The sequence below is a fragment of the Coregonus clupeaformis genome, chromosome 34, assembly GCF_020615455.1.
Source record: "Coregonus clupeaformis isolate EN_2021a chromosome 34, ASM2061545v1, whole genome shotgun sequence".
Classification (NCBI taxonomy): domain Eukaryota; kingdom Metazoa; phylum Chordata; class Actinopteri; order Salmoniformes; family Salmonidae; genus Coregonus; species Coregonus clupeaformis.
Genome location: NC_059225.1, coordinates 3,933,867 through 3,956,870, shown reverse-complemented (window position 1 = coordinate 3,956,870; position 23,004 = coordinate 3,933,867). Strand labels below are relative to the sequence as shown.

The 23,004-nt window shown below is 45.2% G+C and overlaps 1 protein-coding gene across 1 annotated transcript in view; it reads right to left on the bottom strand.

Annotated features, from left to right (window-relative positions):
- LOC121549653 (sodium channel protein type 4 subunit alpha-like) overlaps positions 1-23,004 on the bottom strand; it is a 212,548-nt gene that overhangs the window by 108,668 nt on the left and 80,876 nt on the right. The window contains exons 9-12 of the mRNA XM_041861442.2: positions 10,303-10,444; positions 10,006-10,203; positions 8,556-8,741; positions 7,997-8,335 (exon numbers count right to left, since the gene is read on the bottom strand). Of these exons, the coding sequence (XP_041717376.2) occupies positions 7,997-8,335; positions 8,556-8,741; positions 10,006-10,203; positions 10,303-10,444 (865 nt within the window). The remainder of the gene's footprint in view (positions 1-7,996; positions 8,336-8,555; positions 8,742-10,005; positions 10,204-10,302; positions 10,445-23,004) is intronic.

The following is a 23,004-nucleotide window of genomic DNA, read 5'->3' as shown; positions in this document are numbered from 1 at the left end:
CCTCATGATGCCATCTATTTTGTGAAGTGCACCAGTCCCTCCTGCAGCAAAGCACCCCCACAGCATGATGCTGCCACCCCCGTGCTTCACGGTTGGGATGGTGTTCTTCGGCTTGCAAGCGTCCCCCTTTTTCCTCCAAACATAACGATGGTCATTATGGCCAAACAGTTCTATTTTTGTTTAATCAGACCAGAAGTAATTTCTCCAAAAAGTATGATCTTTGTCCCCATGTGCAGTTGCAAACCGTAGTCTGGCTTTTTTATGGCGGTTTTTGAGCAGTGGCTTCTTGCTGAGCGGCCTTTCAGGTTATGTCGATATAAGACTCATTTTACTGTGGCTATAGATACTTTTGTACCTGTTTCCTCCAGTATTTTCACAAGGTCCTTTGCTGTTGTTCTGGGATTGATTTGCACTTTTCGCACCAAAGTACGTTCATCTCTAGGAGACAGAACACGTCTCCTTCCTGAGCGGTATGACGGCTGCGTGGTCCCATGGTGTTTATACTTGCGTACTATTGTTTGTATTGATGAACGTGGTACCTTCAGGCTTTTGGAAATTGCTCCCAAGGATGAACCAGACTTGTGGAGGTCTACAATTTTTTTTCTGAGGTCTTGGCTGATTTCTTTTGATTTTCACATGATGTCAAGCAAAGAGGCACTGAGTTTGAAGGTAGGCCTTGAAATACATCCACAGGTATACCTCCAATTGACTCAAATGATGTCAATTAGCCTATCAGAAGCTTCTAAAGCCATGACATAATTTTCTTCACTTAACCAGCATGACTACCACAGCATTCTGCAGCGATACGCCATTCCATCTGGTTTGGGAGTAGTGGGACTATCATTTGTTTTTCCACAGGACAATGACCCAACACACCTCCAGGCTGTGTAAGGGCTATTTTACCAAGAAGGAGACTGATGGTGTGCTGCATCAGATGAGCTGGCCTCCACAATCCCCCGACCTCAATCCAATTGAGATGGTATAGGATGAGTTGGACCTCAGAGTGAAGGAAAAGCAGCCAACAAGTGCTCAGCATATGTGGGAACTCCTTCAAGACTGTTGGAAAAGCATTCCAGGTGAAGCTGGTTGAGAGAATGCCAAAGGGTGGCTACTTTGAAGAATGATTTTTTTAACACTTTTTTACTACATGATTACTACATGATTCCATATGTGTTATTTCATAGTTTTGATGTCTTCACTATTATTCTACAATGTAGAAAACAGTACAAATAAAGACAACCCCTTGAATGAATAGGTGTGTCCAAACGTTTGACTGGTACTGTATACTTCCATAAATTGTTTCAACTGGTACCGGGGGACCTTCAGACGAGTTTTGTGAGGCCTGTGGGCGTCCTTCCTGAGAGTCTCACCTTTACACAGAGGGGTCATATTAGTGTGTAGCCCAAACTGTTCGGACTCTACAGACAGAAGTTGGCAGATCGGCTGTACCAACGTCAGACGAGTCTGAAGATGCTTGTGGGGGACGTATAGTAAAATGTGAGAGTCTTATCTTTGTTCGTGAGAGTCTCATCTTTCCATAGAGTTGTCATAATAATTTTTTAGACCAAACCATTCGGATGCTACTGACGATTTTGGGGATGTCTCATGGTCTGACAAACACCGCTCTAGCTCTCTCACCTTTCACCACAAATGCGGAAGCTGTACATACATTTACGTCATTTAGCAGACGCTCTTATCCAGAGCGACTTTACAGTTAGTGAGTGCATACATTATTTATTATTTTCATACTGGCCCCCAGTGGGAATCAAACCCACAACCTTGGCGTTGCAAGCGCCATGCTCTACCAACTGAGCTACACGGGCGGGTGAGGTGGATTGAGGCGCATCCAATGCAAAAAACAGATATCTTTAGCTTAAACTTACGGACTGTTATGGGGATTTTTTTACTCTGTTAATTAAAATTCGACCTTAGGGGGTTAAGGTTTCAGTTGGTGTTGAAGAATTTCATTATTCACCCCCCTTGGCATTTTCAGTCTCAAATCTCTGGAAGACTGAAACAGGTTTCCCTCAAGAATTTCCCTGTGTTTAGCACCATCCATCATTCCTTCAATTCTGACCAGTTTCCCAGTCCCTGCCGATAAAAAACATTGGTGTTCTCGGGGTGAGGAGAGGTGTTGGGTTTGCGCCAGACAGCGTTTTCCTTGATGGCCAAAAAGCTCCATTTTAGTCTCATCTGACCAGAGTACCTTCTTCCATATGTTTGGGGAGTCTCCCACATGCCTTTTGGTGAACACCAAACGTGTTTGGTTATTTTTTTTCTTCAAGCAATGGCTTTTTTCTGGTCACTCTTCCGTAAAGCCCAGCTCTGTGGAGTGTACGGCTTAAAGTGGTCCTATGGACAGATACTCCAAATCTCCGCTGTGGAGCTTTGCAGCTCCTTCAGGGTTATCTTTGGTCTCTTTGTTGCCTCTCTAATTAATGCACTCGTTGCCTGGTCTGTGAGTTTTGGTGGGTGGCCCTTTCTTGGCATGTTTGTTGTGGTGCCATATTCTTTCAATTTTTTTATAATGGATTTAATGTTGCTCCGTGGGATGTTCAAAGTTTCAGATATTTCTTTAAAACCCAACCCTGATCTGTACTTCTCCACAACTTTGTCCCTGACCTGTTTGGAGAGCTCCTTGGTCTTCATGGTGCCGCTTGCTTGGTGGTGCCCCTTGCTTAGTGGTGTTGCAGACTCTGGGGCCTTTCAGAACAGGTGTATATATACTGAGATCATTTGACAGATCATGTGACACTTAGATTGCACACAGGTGGACTTTATTTAACTAATTATGTGACTTCTGAAGGTAATTGGTTGCACCAAATCTTATTTAGGGGCTTCATAGCAAAGGGGGTGAATACATATGCACGCACCAATTTTCCGTTATTTATTTTTTAGAATTTATTTTAACAAGTTATTTTTTTCATTTCACTTCACCAATTTGGACTATTTTGTGTATGTCCATTACATGAAATCCAAATAAAAATCAATTTAAATTACAGGTTGTAATGCAACAAAATAGGAAAAACGCCAAGGGGGATGAATACTTTTGCAAGGCACTGTAGTTTTCTAAATACATATTTCCTTCCTCCTTTCCTCAGGTATTGACTGATTTGATTTAGGTTTGATTGGTGAAGTAGAGTGGTAAAAGAGTAAGGAAGGATGCCTTTGAAAGTATCCAAATAGGGCCCTAGTTTTTATATTTTCCTTGGGGTCAGGCGGAGCAGCATAATGTCAGGGGATATGTGACATATGTACAGTAGCTATCCAGACAAAAGGACACCAAAAATAAGTATATGCTCTGTTTCACGCTACAATAAACCCTGTCAACAGACACACACACACACACACACACACACACACACACACACATACACACACACACAAACACAGACACAGACACACACACACACACAAGGCAGCAATAGCATGGCAAGTGATTCATTGAGTATTAGAGAAAATGCAATTGCTTTAAGGCTCTTTCCTCTTCCGTTCCTACACATTTGCTAACACCTCCGCGGGATAGTGTGAATCATCTGTATTGAAACAGCAAATCAAACTGTGTGTTGTGTTAATGTTGAGGAGCCCAGTGGGGAAGAGGGAGCTGTTAGCTGTATAAATGTCACAGAGGTCTTGGCCAATGACTCCAGGCAGCCAGAGCCTACTAAGCCCTGAGTCTACTCTGCAGGATATGAGCCTGGCCATTCCTTTGATACAGGCTTATATCATAGTTATCCAGTTATCCACAGGGTGAATTCCCATGACGCACGCAGATACGCAACAACACACACAGACACACAAAGCCACTCAGTAACTCCGCTCAGTAACTCCGCTCAGTAACTCCGCTCAGTAACTCCACTCAGTAACTCCACTCAGTAACTCCACTCAGTTCAGTAACTCCACTCAGTTCAGTAACTCCGCTTAGTAACTCCACTGAGTTCAGTAACTCCACTCAGTTCAGTAACTCCACTCAGTTCAGTAACTCCGCTCAGTAACTCCGCTCAGTAACTCCACTCAGTAACTCCACTCAGTAACTCCACTCAGTTCAGTAACTCCACTCAGTTCAGTAACTCCGCTCAGTAACTCCACTCAGTAACTCCACTCAGTTCAGTAACTCCACTCAGTTCAGTAACTCCGCTCAGTGACTCTGCTCAGTAACTCCGCTCAGTAACTCCGCTCAGTAACTCCACTCAGTTCAGTAACTCCACTCAGTTCAGTAACTCCACTCAGTTCAGTAACTCCACTCAGTAACTCCACTCAGTAACTCCGCTCAGTAACTCCGCTCAGTAACTCCACTCAGTAACTCCACTCAGTAACTCCACTCAGTTCAGTAACTCCACTCAGTTCAGTAACTCCGCTCAGTAACTCCGCTCAGTAACTCCGCTCAGTAACTCCGCTCAGTAACTCCGCTCAGTAACTCAGCTCAGTAACTCCACTCAGTAACTCCGCTCAGTAACTCCACTCAGTTCAGTAACTCCACTCAGTTCAGTAACTCCGCTCAGTAACTCCACTCAGTAACTCCACTCAGTTCAGTAACTCCACTCAGTTCAGTAACTCCGCTCAGTAACTCCGCTCAGTAACTCCGCTCAGTAACTCCGCTCAGTAACTCAGTTCAGTAACTCCACTCAGTTCAGTAACTCCGCTCAGTAACTCCGCTCAGTAACTCCGCTCAGTAACTCCGCTCAGTAACTCCGCTCAGTAACTCCACTCAGTTCAGTAACTCCACTCAGTTCAGTAACTCCGCTCAGTAACTCCGCTCAGTAACTCCGCTCAGTAACTCCGCTCAGTAACTCCGCTCAGTAACTCCGCTCAGTAACTCCACTCAGTAACTCCGCTCAGTAACTCCGCTCAGTAACTCCGCTCAGTAACTCCACTCAGTAACTCCACTCAGTTCAGTAACTCCACTCAGTACTCCACTCAGTAACTCCGCTCAGAAGATGACACCATGCTGGATGGCCTACATTTTGAGAGCTCAGCCCGTACTTTGCTATGTTGTGATTATTATATCTTTACTTTATTTTCACGAAAGATATCTGCTATCATTTCTTATAACCGACAATAACTTTTGAACATCAGATCGGCAGTTACTAACCCCAATGCCGGCTTCAACTTCGACTTCGACTTATCTGCCCTGGGCTCTTTCTTATAATTCCGACCCAATTTTCGGGGTATGCAAGAGGGAACGTCGGCATTACAGATGCTGGAGAGGTGGGAGTCCTATTGAGATTAAGGCGAAGGGAAAACCGGCCACCTCTTCTCTCCATTCTATTGGCCTATGTACATGATAATAAAATGCATGATCTCTGATCGCGGATTTGCTACCAACGGGACTCTCGTAACTGCAATATTCTCTGCTTTTCTGAAACATGGCTTTCGGACAAGATACCCCCATGGCTATCCAACTCAATGGATTCTCCATTCACCGAGAGGACAAGACAGTAGAGTCAGGGAAATCAAGAGGAGGAGGGGTTTGCCTCTTCATCAACAACAAATGGTGTGCTGACTCGAGCACAGTGGTAGTCTCGACCCATTGACCCATTGTTCACCCGTCTTGGAATAACTGATGGTCAAATGCCAACGCTTCTACCTCCCTAGGGAGTTTTCAGCTGTTATCGTGACTGTTGTATATATTCCACCTCAGGACAATAAATATAACAAGCTGGCACTTAACAAACTGTACGAGGTTATAAACAAGCAGGAAAACTTACACCCAGAGGTTGCCTTGCTTGTCGCTAGCGATTTTAACTCCGCGGCATTAAGACATGTGATGCCCAATTTCCATCAACACGTGTCCTTCGCCACTAGGGACAAATAAAGTCCTAGACCATTGTTACCGCCCTGTAGCACTCACATCTGTAGTCATGAAGTGCTTTGGAAGGCTGGTTATGGCACACATCAACTCCATCATCACAGACACTCTAGACCCATTCCAATTTGCATACCTCTCCAACAGATCCACAGATGACACAATCTCAATTGCACTCCAGACTGCCCTCACCCACCTAGATAAGAGGAATACCTATGTGAGAATGACGTTCATTGACTACAGCTCAGCGTTCAACACCATTATCCCCTCCAAGCTCGTCACCAAGCTTAGGACCCTGGGACTGAAAACCTCCCTCTGCAACTGGATCCTGGACTTCCTGATGGGCTAACCTCAGGTGGTGAGGGTAGGCAACATCACCTCCACCACGCTGACCTTCAACACAGGGGCCCTCTAGAGTGTGTGCTTAGTCCCCTCCTGTACTCCCTGTTCACCCACGACTGCGTGGCCACGCACACTCGACTCCAACACCATCATCAAGTTTGCTGACGACATGACGGTGGTAGGACTGATCACCGGCAACACTGAGTCAGCCTACAGGGAGGAGGTCAGTGGCCTGGCAGTGTGGTGCCAGGACAACAACCTCTCCCTCGACGTCAGTAAGACCAAGTGCACATTGACAGGGCTGCAGTGGAACAGGTCGAGAGCTTCAAGTTCCTCGGTGTACAAATCACTGAGGACTTAAAATGGTCAACACGCACAGTCGTGAAGAATGAGCGACAGCGCCTCTTCCCCCTCAGGAAGTTGAAAAGGTTTGGCATCAAATCCTCAAGTTATACAACTGCACCATTGAGAGCATCTTGACTGGCTGCATCACTGCTTGGTATGGCATTAGCCATACCAGAGGGTGATGCGGACAGCCCCATATATCACTGGGGCAGAACTCCATGCCATCCAGGACCTTTATATCAGGCGGTCTGAAAGGACGGCCCGGAAAATCGTTACGTTAAAGACCCCAGCCACCCAAGCCATAGACTGTTCTCACTACTTTCGCATGGCAAGCAGTATTGGTGGATCGCCTGACACCAACAGGCTCCAGAACAGATTCTATCCTGAAGCCATAAGACTACTAAATAGCTAACAGAATGGCTACACAGACTATCTGAGTTGACCCTTGTATTTAATGTTTTATTTTTGCACTGTTTCTATGCACACTTGCAGGACTCTACACACTCACGCACACTGACACTCCAACACACGCATATACTGCCTCTACACACATGCACACACGCTCACATACAATCATCATTTACGCTGCTGCTACTCTGTTTATCATACACTGAGTGTACAAGACATGCTCTTTCCATGACATAGACTGACCAGGTGAATCCAGGAGAAAGTTATGATCCCTTATTGATGTCACTTGTTAAATCCACTTCAATCAGTGTAGATGAAAGGGAGGAGACAGGTTAAATAATTATTTTTAAGCCTTGAGAAAATTGATACATGGATTGTGTATGTGTGCCATTCAGAGGGTGAATGGGCAAGACAAAATATTTAACTGCCTTTGAACGGGGTATGGGAGTAGGTGCCAAGAACTTCAATGTTGCTGGGTTTTCATGCTCAACAGTTTCCTGTGTGTATCAAGAATGGTTTTCCACCCAAAGGACATCCAGACAACTTGACACAACTGTGGGAAGCACTGGAGTGAACATGTGCCAGCATCCCTGTGGAACGCTTTCGCCACCTTGTAGAGTCCAGGCCCTGACGAATTGAGGCTGTTCTGAGGGCAAAAGGGGGTGCAACTCAATATTAGGAAGGTGTTCCTAAAGTTTTGTACAATCAGTGTATATCCTGATGCCTAGTCACCTTACCCCTATACATATCTACCTCTGTCACTCCAGTATCCCTGAACATTGTAAATATGGTATTGGAACTGACACTGTATATAGTCAGCTTAACCCTATACATATCTACCTCTATCACTCCATTATCCCTGAACATTGTAAATGTGGTACTGGAACTAACTCTGGAACTGACCCTGTATATAGCTTCATACTTTCTCCTGTTCTTCTTATTTCTATTTCTCGTGTGTTTTTGTTCTACCTTGTTATTTTTAATGTTACATTGATATTGATTCCTGCATTGTTGGGTTTGGAGCTTGTAAGAAAGACATTTCACTGTACTAGCGCACGTGACATTAAAACTTGAAACATCAAACTCAGTACTCACACTCTCCTCCTTGACCCTCTCCATGGTGCATGCTGGGAGCCCCTGCGGGGCGACCCCGTTCTGGTCCATGGCCACAAACAGCTTCCCATTGATGTTGAGGAAGACCTGGGAACCCCGGCTGCCTGTGCTGTAGGTACTGGGTCTGCGCCTGGCGCTCCACGGGACCACCAGGGACCCAGTACGACTGTGTGTCCCCTCATTGTCCCCATGGACACTGAACTCATCGTCGGCGAAGTCGCCCTCTGAGTCTTTGTTCCGGGGACGGAAGTTAAAGATACTGACGTTGCTTCCTCGTCTAGTGCGCGTGGAGATGGTGCGGATGAGGAGGGGGTGTGTCGGCTGGTGGGGGAGTGGAGAAAAAGTTTGAGTGGGCTATATGATAGGGAAGTCTTTGACTCAAACACTGGAAATCAGATAATCCTTTCACAAATTAGGATTGCTTTGATCACTATAGTTTCAGAAAGTTGATGTTAGTAGGGTAGAAAGATCTATATTCCAAAATACATACTTATCTACAAAACCTGAAATTATACTTCAGATTCAGCATGTTTGTATTTACCCTGCCCCCATCCACGGTATCCACCTTTAATGTCTTCACCTCTCCATCCACCACATCTCCCTCATTCTCCATCTCCTCCACCAGCCCCTCTAGACTTCTCCTCCTGCTCTGCAACTCCTTGTTGTCAGGCAGAGCCAGGCCAGGGGACAGTTCCGGGGACATCAATGATTCTGTGTCTTGAGCTTTCTGAGTAGCGTTGGAAGGCAAAGCGTTAGTTCAATAATTTTTACCTAGATTTGCTATGAAATACATTTTCATGTGTGACTGACCAGGTTTCGAACCTGAGTCGTTTAGGTCTAACAAGGCTATGTTAGCCTATCAAACAAAATCCTAGGGCCAATAGCTATAGTCCTTTTTCAGCATATTGTCTCATTCCATATTAACAGAAGTCCCATACCAGCATCTGATAACCAATTTAACCTCTTAAGGATCGGACCCTTTTTTAAAATGTTCGCCTAAAATGACATACCCAAATCTAACTGCCTGTAGCTCAGGACCTGAAGCAAGGATATGCATAATCTTGATACCATTTGAAAGGAAACACTTTGAAGTTTGTGGAAATGTGAAAATAATGTAACACATTAGATCTGGTAAAAGATAAAACATGTTTATTTTTTTAATTTTTTTTAATCATCTTTGAAATGTAATAGAAAGGCCTCAATATAATATTGCAGTTTGGCCACTAAATGGCAGCGGTGTGTGTGCAAAGTTTCAGATTTATCCAGCGAAGCATTGCAATACTGGACTATTTTCTATCAAGTCTGCCCAAATGTGCCAAATTGGTCAATTGATACATTTTCAAGTACATAACTATAGAGAACATACAAAAATAATATGGTAATACAAAATGTAAGTTTACACACTCCCAGGAATGTCATACATGATGGATCATTAGCTTATACACTAACTTCACACATCTAGATGGCCGGGCAGGGTGGGTGTGGAGCCAGAGACAGCAAGGGTTCAAACTGTAGAACCCAGTTCCTACATTAGAATGTAAAAATTGATTTCATCAAACAAAACTATGATATATTTTATCTCTGGGACCCTCATGATGACAAATCAGAGCAAGAATACTGAATGTAAGTGCATTATTTACCTTCAGAGGTAAATGTATCAAACCAGTTGCTGTGATAACTTTTTTGTTGTTGTGCACTCTCCTCAAACAATAGGATGGTATTTTTTCACTGTAATAGCTACTGTAAATTGGACAGTGCAGTTAGATTAACAAGAATTTAAGCTTTCTGCACATATAAGACATGTCTATGTCCTGGAAAGTTTGCTGTGACTTACAACAGTCATGCTAATCACATTAGCGCACGTTAGCTCAACCGTCCCGTATACGGGACACCGATCCCGTAGAAGTTAAAGAAATCTGCAATTCTATGTCTACAGTCCAAATTCCCAAAGCATTAGCCATAAAATGAAGACATGAAACTCTATGTCTTACCTGCGCTTCCTTCTTGAGGCACTCCATGGCCAGCTGGAACTCTCTCTCTTTCTGCCAGGCCTCCTGGATAGTGGCCTGGTTCTGTTCCTCGTAGGCCATGGCCACCACAGCCAGGATCAGGTTAACCAGGTAGAAGGACCCCAGGAAGATGACCACCACGAAGAACACCATGTAGGTCTTTCCCGCTGACCGCAGAGTCTGGGGAGGGATGGATGGACACATGATCTTTCAGACTATGACCTGAAAGAGGAGATTGTTTGAAATAAAGGTGACCATTTCCCAGGTATCCTTACTGACCTGGTGATAGAGGTTCTCCCAGTAGTCTTGTGTCATCAGCCGGAAGAGGGAGAGAAACGCCCAACCGAAGCTGTCGAAGCTGGTGTAACCGTAGTTAGGGTTCCTTCCTGCCTTCCTACATTCAAACCCATCTGGGCAATGCCTGGGGAGAAAACAGAAACAAAACATAAAGACAACCCAGTAAGGCTCTCATCCAGAAACAACGCTCCTTAACACCTAGGCACTTGTGTAGATCTGAAGGAATTGGATATGTTTAGGCAATATGGCAGAAATTCCACTTAGCCTATGAAGATGGAGGGCAAGAAGGAGCTGCAACCATACTGCTCATAGCTATGTGATTTTTTCAAATCCACATGTGCTTAGGGGTTAGGAGTTAGAGGGTTTCTGGATGGGGCCTAAGATCAACAACAAAAAACACGTACCAAAGGAAATGTAGAAAAAGATTGGATCTCGTACCAATATGCTGCCTCTTTAAGGTGCCCCCATACTAGGGTTGGTTTGCTCCTAGCAGAACTAGGCTAGGTGAAGCGAACGTCTGTGCCTTGCCTGTGCTTCGCACTTAATGTGTTGTGAAATCTGTTGTGAAACGTACTGTAATGCCTTAACTGCCTTAATTCTGCTGGACCCCAGGAAGAGTAGTTGCTGCCTTTTGCAACAGCTAATGGGGATCCTTAATAAATACAAATACAAATACTCCTTTAAAAGACCTTCACTTGAAAAAACTGCAATTTGACTGTTTGTCCCTCTTGAGACGCCATAGACAGTATATGCTTCCTCAAAATAGAATAATCTAAGATAAATCAAGAAATCTGTAATGACTTTTGACGTTTTTGCAGAGGATGTCTAAGTCTCGCAATTGTATATCTAACGAAGATGTTTGGTGCAGTATTTCTCAAGAAAAAAATTTGTGTGCACGAACAGCCCCCCAAAACACCTGCCGAACACCAAAACAAACAAAAACGTCACAAAATGTATGCAGAATATATACGCAAACAGTTTCAACTGGGAAGAATGCGACAGGCTTTAGTGTGTACAGTTATGGTCAAACGTTTTGAGAGTGACACAAGTATTGGTCTTCACAAAGTTCGCAGCTTCAGTGTTATGAGATATTTTTGTCAGATGTTACTATGGTATACTGAAGTATAATTACAAGCATTCCATAAGTCACATTAAGTTTATGCAAAGAGTCAATATTTGCAGTGTTGACCCTTCTTTTTCAAGACCTCTGCAATCCGCACTGGCATGCTGTCAATTAACTTCTGGGCCACATCCTGACTAATCAAATCAAATCAAATCAAATTTTATTGGTCACATGCGCCGAATACAACAGGTGCAGACATTACAGTGAAATGCTTACTTACAGCCCTTAACCAACAGTGCATTTATTTTAAACAAAAAAAGTAAGAATAAAACAACAACAAAAAAGTGTTGAGAAAAAAAGAGCAGAAGTAAAAATAAAGTGACAGTAGGGAGGCTATATATACAGGGGGGTACCGTTGCATAGTCAATGTGCGGGGGCACCGGCTAGTTGAGGTAGTTGAGGTAATATGTACATGTGGGTAGAGTTAAAGTGACTATGCATAAATACTTAACAGAGTAGCAGCAGCGTAAAAAGTATGGGGTGGGGGGCAGTGCAAATAGTCTGGGTAGCCATGATTAGCTGTTCAGGAGTCTTATGGCTTGGGGGTAGAAGCTGTTGAGAAGTCTTTTGGACCTAGACTTGGCACTCCGGTACCGCTTGCCGTGCGGTAGCAGAGAGAACAGTCTATGACTAGGGTGACTGGAGTCTTTGACAATTTTGAGGGCCTTCCTCTGACACCGCCTGGTATAGAGGTCCTGGATGGCAGGGAGCTTTGCCCCTGTGATGTACTGGGCCGTACGCACTACCCTCTGTAGTGCCTTGCGGTCAGAGGCCAAGCAGTTGCCATACCAGGCGGTGATGCAACCAGTCAGGATGCTCTCGATGGTGCAGCTGTAGAATTTTTTTGAGGATCTGAGGACCCATGCCAAATCTTTTTAGTCTCCTGAGGGGGAATAGGCTTTGTCGTGCCCTCTTCACGACTGTCTTGGTGTGTTTGGACCATGATAGTTCGTTGGTGATGTGGACACCAAGGAACTTGAAGCTCTCAACCTGTTCCACTACAGCCCCGTCGATGAGAATGGGGGCGTGCTCAGTCCTCTTTTTTTTCCTGTAGTCCACAATCATCTCCTTTGTCTTGGTCACGTTGAGGGAGAGGTTGTTGTCCTGGCACCACACGGCCAGATCTCTGACCTCCTCCCTATAGGCTGTCTCATCGTTGTCGGTGATCAGGCCTACCACTGTTGTGTCGTCGGCAAACTTAATGATGGTGTTGGAGTCGTGCCTGGCCATGCAGTCATGGGTGAACAGAGAGTACAGGAGGGGACTGAGCACGCACCCCTGAGGGGGCCCCGTGTTGAGGATCAGTGTGGCAGATGTGTTGTTACCTACCCTTACCACCTGGGGCGGCCCGTCAGGAAGTCCAGGATCCAGTTGCAGAGGGAGGTGTTTAGTCCCAGGATCCTTAGCTTAGTGATGAGCTTTGAGGGCACTATGGTGTTGAATGCTGAGCTGTAGTCAATGAATAGCATTCTCACGTAGGTGTTCCTCTTGTCCAGGTGGGAAAGGGCAGTGTGGAGTGCGATAGAGATTGCATCATCTGTGGATCTGTTGGGGCGGTATGCAAATTGGAGTGGGTCTAGGGTTTCTGGGATTATGCTGTTGATGTGAGCCATGACCAGTCTTTCAAAGCACTTCATGGCTACAGACGTCAGTGCCACGGGTCGGTAGTCATTTAGGCAGGTTATCTTAGAGTTCTTGGGCACGGGGACTATGGTGGTCTGCTTGAAACATGTTGGTATTACAGACTCAGTCAGGGACATGTTGAAAATGTCAGTGAAGACACTTGCCAGTTGGTCAGCACATGCTCGGAGTACACGTCCTGGTAATCCGTCTGGCCCTGCGGCCTTGTGAATGTTGACCTGCTTAAAAGTCTTACTCACATCGGCTACGGAGAGCGTGATCACATAGTCGTCCGGAACAGCTGGTGCTCTCATGCATGCTTCAGTGTTGCTTGCCTCGAAGCGAGCATAGAAGTGGTTTAGCTCGTCTGGTAGGCTTGTGTCACTGGGCAGCTCGCGGCTGTGCTTCCCTTTGTAGTCTGTAATAGTTTTCAAGCCCTGCCACATCCGACGAGCGTCAGAGCCAGTGTAGTATGATTCAATCTTAGACCTGTATTGACTCTTTGCCTGTTTGATGGTTCGTCGGAGGTCATAGCGGGATTTCTTATAAGCGTCCGGGTTAGAGTCCCGTTCCTTGAAAGCGGCAGCTCTACCCTTTAGCTCAGTGCGGATGTTTCCTGTAATCCATGGCTTCTGGTTGGGGTATGTACGTACGGTCACTGTGGGGACGACATCATCGATGCACTTATTGATGAAGCCAGTGACTGATGTGGTGTACTCCTCAATGCTGTCTGAAGAATCCCCGGAACATGTTCCAGTCTGTGCTAGCAAAACAGTCCTGTAGCTTAGCATCTGCGTCATCTGACCACTTTTTTATTAGCCGAATCACTGGTGCTTCCTGCTTCAGTTTTTGCTTATAAGCAGGAATCAGGAGGATAGAGTTATGGTCAGATTTGCCAAATGGAGGGCGAGGGAGAGCTTTGTATGCGTCTCTGTGTGTGGAGTAAAGGTGGTCTAGAGTTTTTTCCCCTCTGGTTGCACATTTAACATGCTGGTAGAAATTAGGTAGAACGGATTTAAGTTTCCCTGCATTAAAGTCCCCTGCTACTAGGAGCGCTGCATCTGGATGAGCGTTTTCCTGTTGATTAATGGCCTTGTACAACTCATTCAGTGCAATCTTAATGCCAGCATTGGTTTGTGGTGGTAAATAGACAGCTATGAAAAATATAGATGAAAACTCTCTTGGTAAATAGTGTGGTCTACAGCTTATCATAAGATACTCTACCTCAGGCGAGCAAAACCTTGAGACTTCCTTAGTATTTGATTTTGTGCACCAGCTGTTGTTTACAAATATACAGAGACCGCCACCCCTCGTCTTACCCGAGTCTGCCGTTCTGTCCTGCCGATGTAGCGTATAGCCTGCTAGCTGAATGTTATCATTGTCGTCGTTCAGCCACGACTCCGTGAAACATAAGATATTACAGTTTTTAATGTCCCGTTGGTAGGATAACCGTAATCTTAAATCGTCCATTTTATTCTCCAAAGCTTGAACGTTGGCTAATAGGATTGATGGGAGAGGCAGTTTACTCGTTCGCCGTCGGATCCTTACAAGGCACCCGGATCTGCGTCCACGATATCTCCGTCTCTTCCTCACGCGAATGACGGGGATCTGGGCCTTGTCGGGAGTCTGTAGAATATCCTTCGCGAACGCCTCGTTGAAGAAAAAGTGTTCGTCCAACGCGAGGTGAGTAATCGCTGTCCTGATATCCAGAAGCTCTCTTTGGTTATAAGAGACGATGGCAGAAACATTATGTACAAAATAAATTACAAATAACGCGGAAAAACACACATAATAGTACAATTGGTTAGAGGGCTGTAAAACGGCAGCCATCTTCTTCCGGCGCTGTTCAATTCGCTCAATTCGACTAATGGCAGCCCATTCTTGCATAATCAATGCTTGGAGTTTGTGGGTTTTTGTTTGTCCACCCGCCTCTTGAGGATCGACCACAAGTTCTCAATGGGATTAAGGTCTGGGGAGTTTCCTGGCCATGGACCCAAAATGTCGATGTTTTGTTCCCCAAGCCACTTAGTTATCACTTTTGCCTTATGGCAAGGTGCTCCATCATGCTGGAAAAGGCATTGGTCGTCACCAAACTGTTCTTGGATGGTTGGGAGAAGTTGCTCTCGGAGGATGTGTTGGTACCATTCTTTATTCATGGCTGTGTTCTTAGGCAAAATTGTGAGTGAGCCCACTCCCTTGGCTGAGAAGCAACCCCACACATGAATGGTCTCAGGATGCTTTACTGTTGGCATGTCACAGGACTGATGGTAGCGCTCACCTTGTCTTCTCCGGGCAAGGTGTTTTCCGAATGCCCCAAACAATCGGAAAGGGGATTCATCAGAGAGAATGACTTTACCCCAGTCCTCAGCAGTCCAATCCCTGTACCTTGCAGAATATCAGTCTGTCCCTGATGTTTTTCCTGAAGAGAAGTGGCTTCTTTGCTGCCCTTCTTGACACCAGGCCATCCTTCAAAAGTCTTCGCCTCACTGTGCGTGCAGATGCACTTACACCTGCCTGCTGCCATATCTGAGCAAGTTCTGCACTAGCTTCCAGTCTGTTATTCTAACTCAGTCAGCATGACAGAGTGATCTCCAGCCTTGTCCTCGTCAACACTCTCACCTGTGTTAACGAGAGAATCACTGACATGATGGCAGCTGGTCCTTTTGTGGCAGGGCTGAAATGCAGTGGAAATGTTTTTTTGGGGATTAAGTTCATTTTCATGGCAAAGAGGAACTTTGCAATGAATTGCAATTCATCTGATCACTCTTCATGACATTCTGGAGTATATGCAAATTGTCACCATCAAAACTGAGGCAGCAGACTTTGTGAAAATTTATATTTGTGTCATTCTCAAAACTTTTGACCACGACTGTACAGTTCATGCACATTCACTGGCTTCATTGCCGCACAGTGACCTCATCCTACGCCTGTTATCTTAAAAAAGGAGGGCCATTAAGATAAATAACCGTGTCCACAGGCTTTATCCACGCGACTAGGTCTCATACGGATCATGGCAGTCAGTTACTACAGATAATATTAATTGAGTAAGGGGAAATTTCACACATATAGTACATAAGCGTATTGGAGTAGTATGGGATTGTTGTTCAAAATATGACGTAATGGCGTATATGCTTTTCCATTACTAAACCCTTGTGTAGACAACACTTATCGGGCGTAAGAGGGTGATGTCAGCCCAGAGCAATGCCACTGCATGCCACCCCACGTTAGAAACACCCCCCACCCCCTCGAACCCCCATGACAGAAAGGTGAGTGACTCCGACACCCGGCTTCCTCTGAGACGCGGAACGGGATAGAGGGGCTAGGGGGGCTGGGGGGCGTGTGAAATGGGTGGGTGTCTTGAAGAGTGAGGTGGAGGAGTTGAAAGGACGTGGCGCCACCAACCTGCCATCACGCCAGTCACTCTTCCCCTCACACCACCCCAGCCCTTCACCTTCCCTGCAAGGCCCACCAGGCAAGATGTGTCTGGTGGGCCTAGTCTCCCGAGTGGCGCAGTGGTCTAAGGCACTGCATCGCAGTGCTAGCTTTGCCACTAGAGATCCTGGTTCGAATCCAGGCTCTGTCGTAGCCGGCCGCGACCGGGAGACCCATGGGGCGGCGCGCAATTGGTCCAGGGTAGGGGAGGGAATGGCCGGCAGGGATGTAGCATGGCGTATGCAACGCCAGGGTTGTGGGTTTGATTCCCACAGGGGGTATGAAAAAAAATAATGTATGCACTAACTGTAAGTCGCTCTGGATAAGAGCGTCTGCTAAATGACTAAAATGTAAATGTATCAACCAGGGATGGGATTGATTCCAATTTAATTTGAAATTATAATTTAATTCTTGAATTCACTCATGAAGTGGAGAATTTATGTTGAATTAAATTTAAATTTCAACATTTCAAGTTATGGAATTGGAATTGAATTGGAAATAGACTGTTTGGACTTTTTGAATTGGAATTGAATTGGAATTGTAAAAACATAAAATCTTTGGAATTTCATTATATTGGAATTAAATATTTTTACATTTCCCAGTTAATAGACTTAATTCATATAATTCGTATAAAAAATGTGCTTCAGGATTTGTTTTAAATCATTTATCCAGTATAGCTAGTGACATGATCAGCGTCAAAGCCTGGGGGAATTTAATTTTAATTTGTGGACGTGTTGGGGTTAATATTGAATCGGGAATTGAATTCTTAGAATTTACCTGACATTGGAATTGAGAGGATTTGAACCATCTCAGAATTCAAAGACTGACCTGGAATTTGAATTGAATTAAATGGAATTTATAGGGAGAGAGAATTGAATTAGAATTGAATTAGAATTGAATTAGAATTGAATTAGTGGAAATAACCCAAACCCTGCAGGCAACACCCGTCACTCAGCAGATTTGGTCGTGGCTGTGGCATGTGGAGGGTGTGGGGAGATGGGCTCTATCACCCACCAGACACGTCTCTGTGTCTCTGAGGACGTGTTAATGGACAGGCCCCATTTCAGCCTCCGGGAGGCCCCTAATGGGAGGCCCTAAACCCTGCTCTGCCTGGCCCTCGCCTCATATCACACACACACACACACACAAACAAACACACACACACATTCACACATTGCTCACACACCGACACAATTCCCATACGGTGGCTCGACATAAATACGTCTGAACTGGGATAGAACAGAATATAATCTATCATCGTTTTTAAGATGTATTTCCTAGCTTTTCAATTTCAGATTCTTTCGTGTTTTCTGTCATTGTTATCATGGCTGCATGTACGCAAGTCCATAGTAAGCCACCAAAATACCCTAGCTGAATAATGTTTTGTTATTTTTCTAGGGGCAGAACTCCTTATGACCTTTCACGAAAACCAGGAAAGAGTGGCAGGGATTATACCGAGGCAGATGAACACTCACGCTATCTTTACAGGGGTGGATATCCTTCTCCCTGCCGTTGGTAATTATTTTATTTATTTATTTTTTTCACCTTCATTTAACCAGGAAAGCCAGTTGACAACAAGTTCTCAATGGGGCATGCTTATTTAAGATTGAGAGGAAAGCACTTTTAAAGAACAACCAGGCATCCTCTACTGACGGAATGAGATCGATATCCATCCAGGATACCTGGGCCAGGTCAATTAGGAAGGCCTGCTCGCTAAAGTGTTTTAGGGAGCGTTTGACAGTGATGAGGGGTGGTCGTTTGACCGCGGACCCGTTACGGACGCAGGCAATAAGGCAGTGATCGCTGAGATGTCACGCATTGATGCAGATGGAACGTTCTGAACCCTGTCATTTTGAGTTGGCCCCTGTCCTAGATCTGTCAATCTGAGACCCAGTTTATAATCTCACCTGTGTTTGCAATCTCTAACAGTGGGACACCCAGAGGCATCAATACAATGGATCTAATCTGAGCCAGAATCGCTGGACAACAACATGAAGATGAGCAGGCTAAACCTGCTAAAACATAACAATGCCTCCCACTGTAATTAAAATGATCCAGTTTGGTTAAATAAATGCTCTCACCCTATCTCTAATCTGACTGCACAGAAAGTGTCACCACAGCAGTCACACCAACTTGCCTGATAATGAGCCCCAAACATGCAACATCCACAGAATCAGATCACTTTTATAGGATACAGGTCCGACCCTGTTGTTATGCGTAACGTGTTGTGTTGTGTTGTTGTCAGTGAGAGATAGGGACGATTCACTGAGCAGGGAGAAGTCATTGAGCAGAGAGGAGTCACTGAGCAGGGAGGAGTCATTGAGCAGGAAGGAGTCACTGAGCAGGGAGGAGTCACTCAGCAGGGAGGAGTCACTCAGCAGGGAGGAGTCACTCAGCAGGGAGGAGACACTGAGCAGGGAGGAGTCACTGAGCAGGGAGGAGTCACTCAGCAGGGAGGAGTCACTGAGCAGGGAGGAGTCACTCAGCAGGGAGTCACTCAGCAGGGAGGAGTCACTGAGCAGAGAGAAGTAACTGAGCAGGGAGGAGTCACTGAGCAGGGAGGAGTCACTGGCCAGGGAGGAGTCTCTCAGCACTCCGGCAGCTGGGGGTGTGATTGGCTGCTATACTATCTCTGGCCAGGGCACTGGGCATTCTGATATGGGGTTAATTTGGGCACCAGCAGTGAGCCCCGGCCACTGTCCCGTTAGGAGGGTCGGGGGGGATAGTGACTATATCCCTGGGAGGATAGTGACTACCTAACAGTTCATCACAATACGCTGTTGAAAAGGGAGCTGTGATGTACACTATGGTCTATACTATAGACCTTCACACTTAGAAAAACGGGTTCCAAAAGGGTTCTTCGGCAGTCCCCATAGGAGAAACCTTTTGGTTCCAGGTAGAACCCGTTTTGGTTACAGGTAGAACCCCTTTTTGGTTCCAAGTAGACCCTTTTGGGTTTCATGTAGACCCTTTTGGGTTTCATGTAGAACCCTCTGTGGAAAGGGTTGTACCAATTTGTAAGTTGCTCTGGATAAGAGTGTCTGCTAAATGACTTAAATGTAAATGTAAATGTACCTGGAACCAAAAAAGGTTATTCAAAGGGTAGCCGAAGAACCCTTTCAGTTTCTAGATAGCAGCTTTTTTTCCGAAGAGTGTAATACCAGGGAAACTGATTGTCAAGGAAGCAACGGTACACCACTGACAACAGTACACCACTGACAACAGTACACTACTGACAACAGTACACCACTGACAACAGTACACCACTGACAACAGTACACTACTGACAACAGTACACCACTGACAACAGTACACAACTAACAACAGTACACCACTGACAACAGTACACCAATGACAACAGTACACTACTGACAACAGTACACCACTAACAACAGTACACTGCTAACAACAATACACCGCTAACAACAGTACACCACTGACAACAGTACATCACTGACAACAGTACACCACTGACAACAGTACACCAATGACAACAGTACACCACTGGCAACAGTACACAACTAACAACAGTACACTACTGACAACAGTACCACACTAACAACAGTACACCGCTAACAGTACACTACTAACAACAGTACACTGCTAACAACAATACACCGCTAACAACAGTACACTACTGACAACAGTACATCACTGACAACAGTACACCACTGACAACAGTACACCAATGACAACAGTACACCACTGGCAACAGTACACAACTAACAACAGTACACCACTAACAACAGTACACCGCTAACAACAATACACCGCTAACAACAGTACACCACTAACAACAGTACACCACTAACAACAGTACACCACTGACAACAGTACACCACTGACAACCATACAGATCACAATACAGATGGAGACCAAGCAGACTGGCAGCAGCAAAACCGTTTTGGTGGTCTACCTGCATTACAAACTAGTGGGCTATTAAAAGCATCAAATCAGCTGGGGAGGATTTATTGTAACATCAGATCGGCATATCTGAGCACATGGCCCATGTAGCAGACAGGTGTGTGTTCCCCCAGATCATAGAAGAGAACAGAAGCGGAAGCAGGGGGAGTGAGAGAACAAGGCATCTGAGGGAGCAGGGGGTGAGAGAACAAGGCATCTGAGGGAGCAGGGGGTGAGAGAACAAGGCATCTGAGGGAGCAGGGGGTGAGAGAACAAGGCATCTGAGGGAACAGGGGGTGAGAGAACAATTCATCTGATGGAGCAGGGGGAGTGAGAGAACAAGGCATCTGAGGGAGCAGGGGGAGTGAGAGAACAAGGCATCTGAGGGAGCAGGGGGTGAGAGAACAATTCATCTGAGGGAGCAGGGGGAGTGAGAGAACAAGGCATCTGAGGGAGCAGGGGGAGTGAGAGAACAAGGCATCTGAGGGAGCAGGGGGTGAGAGAACAAGGCATCTGAGGGAGCAGGAGAGTGAGAGAACAAGGCATCTGAGGGAGCAGGTGAGTGAGAGAACAAGGCATCTGAGGGAGCAGGGGTGAGAGAACAAGGCATCTGAGGGAGCAGGGGGTGAGAGAACAAGGCATCTGAGGGAGCAGGGGGTGAGAGAACAATTCATCTGAGGGAGCAGGTTAGTGAGAGAACAAGGCATCTGAGGGAGCAGGTGAGTGAGAGAACAAGGCATCTGAGGGAGCAGGGGGTGAGAGAACAAGGCATCTGAGGGAGCAGGGGGTGAGAGAACAATTCATCTGAGGGAGCAGGTGAGTGAGAGAACAAGGCATCTGAGAGAGCAGGTGAGTGAGAGAACAAGGCATCTGAGGGAGCAGGGGGATTGAGAGAACAAGGCATCTGAGGGAGAAGGGGGAGTAGGAGAACAAGGCATCTGAGGGAGAAGGGGGAGTGAGAGAGAAAGGTATCGGAGGGTTCCCATGGTCGCAGAGTGGAGGGAACATTGGCTTGGCTGAGAGTTGAGTCACCCCTTTCAGATCCAACCCTTCCACCCTGTGAAACAACAAAGCCCGGTGGGGAAGCCTTCAAAGACTGGTGGGTGGAGGAGGCTGCCCTTCTAGACCTGCTGTTCTCACAGCTCATATTTCTGCCCAGCTTCACCAGGCCAGTGTTCATTATGCACCAAATGGAAGAAAACATCTGAAAACACAGAGGGTCTACCAAGACTTGTCCAACAATAAATGCTACTTTTTTTTCCCCCATTGTGTGCCCTAATGAACATGAGTCAGGATTCTGCACAGGTTGCTTCACCAAGTGACCAACCACAAGCTGGGAATAGTCAGGGTTGAGTTTTTCATTACAGTTTGCAATGGAAAATGAGAATGAGTGTTTCATATTGGCCAAGTCCAGGTTGTCCCTCCCTGTTTCAGTCTGCTTTTTCAGTTTGGTGTCTAATGAACATGATCCTGATGAAGAACTCTGCAATAGGCCTCAGCTCTCACGAAACCACACATCCTCCTCCCGAGGCACTGATACAGACAGAGTGAACAAATCAGCAAAAGACGACAGAAATGAACTAATATTCCTGCACTGGTAATAATGATGTTCACAATGTTACGTCAAAGAGGAAAATGAATAGTTTGGGTGTGTATTTTGTCATTACATAATATGTGTTTTAACAAAATGACAATATTCACTGGAAATGAAACTGTACACACGTCTCTCTACTGTAGGGCACCCATAACGTTAGGCCATATCATCTCACAAAGAAACTATCTCATCATTCCAAATCATTAAGAAAAATAAAACAGAGGATTGAGGCCTATGATAATGAAAGTACTTAACATTTCTATAGCAACAGTATCCAGGAGAATGTTGCCCATGGAGATTGTTTTGTGCCACCTCTCCGGAGTATGTGGATCGGCCTCTCAGGGATTGGAGGAACTCAGTGGAGGCAAGTAATATGATTGGGTCGTCATGATTTATGTGAGATTTTATGACTTTTCTTATTTCCAGTGTAGCTCGTGTAGATTAAGATAGATTGGCTGATTAGGTAAGAATGCCATACAATATTCATGCATTTACAAAATAGTTGAGTTTCCTTGCATAATTAATTCATAGATCTTTTTGTTAATAAGTTGATAAACTGACTTTATGCCATTTTATATATATATAAGTATATTCAGTCTGCTTATAACCTTCAGAGTCCATAATAACTTGATAAAGGGAAACCTCTGATCAATATTTCTCTTAGGTAAATAAGCTATAAAGTAAAAGGTCTGGAGAAACAAACAAACAATAATACAACTACGACTATGCTGTGTCCTATGGGCTATTTTGAGGTGAATCTGTCTGGCTTTTGACCAAAACCTTGAACCTTCCATTTGGTCAAATTATAGGAGGCGGACATACTCATGTAATATTAAGAGTATCTAAAATACATCCTAATTACAGTTAATGTATATTTTAAAAAGTACCTTAATGAACATACATTTACACTCTGTAATTATCATGCTTGCTGATGGGTATTTATGAACATTTACAGTTCTAAGAAAATGACCAGATCATTAGAGGAGTCCTTCAGCTGGTATCATGACTGGGC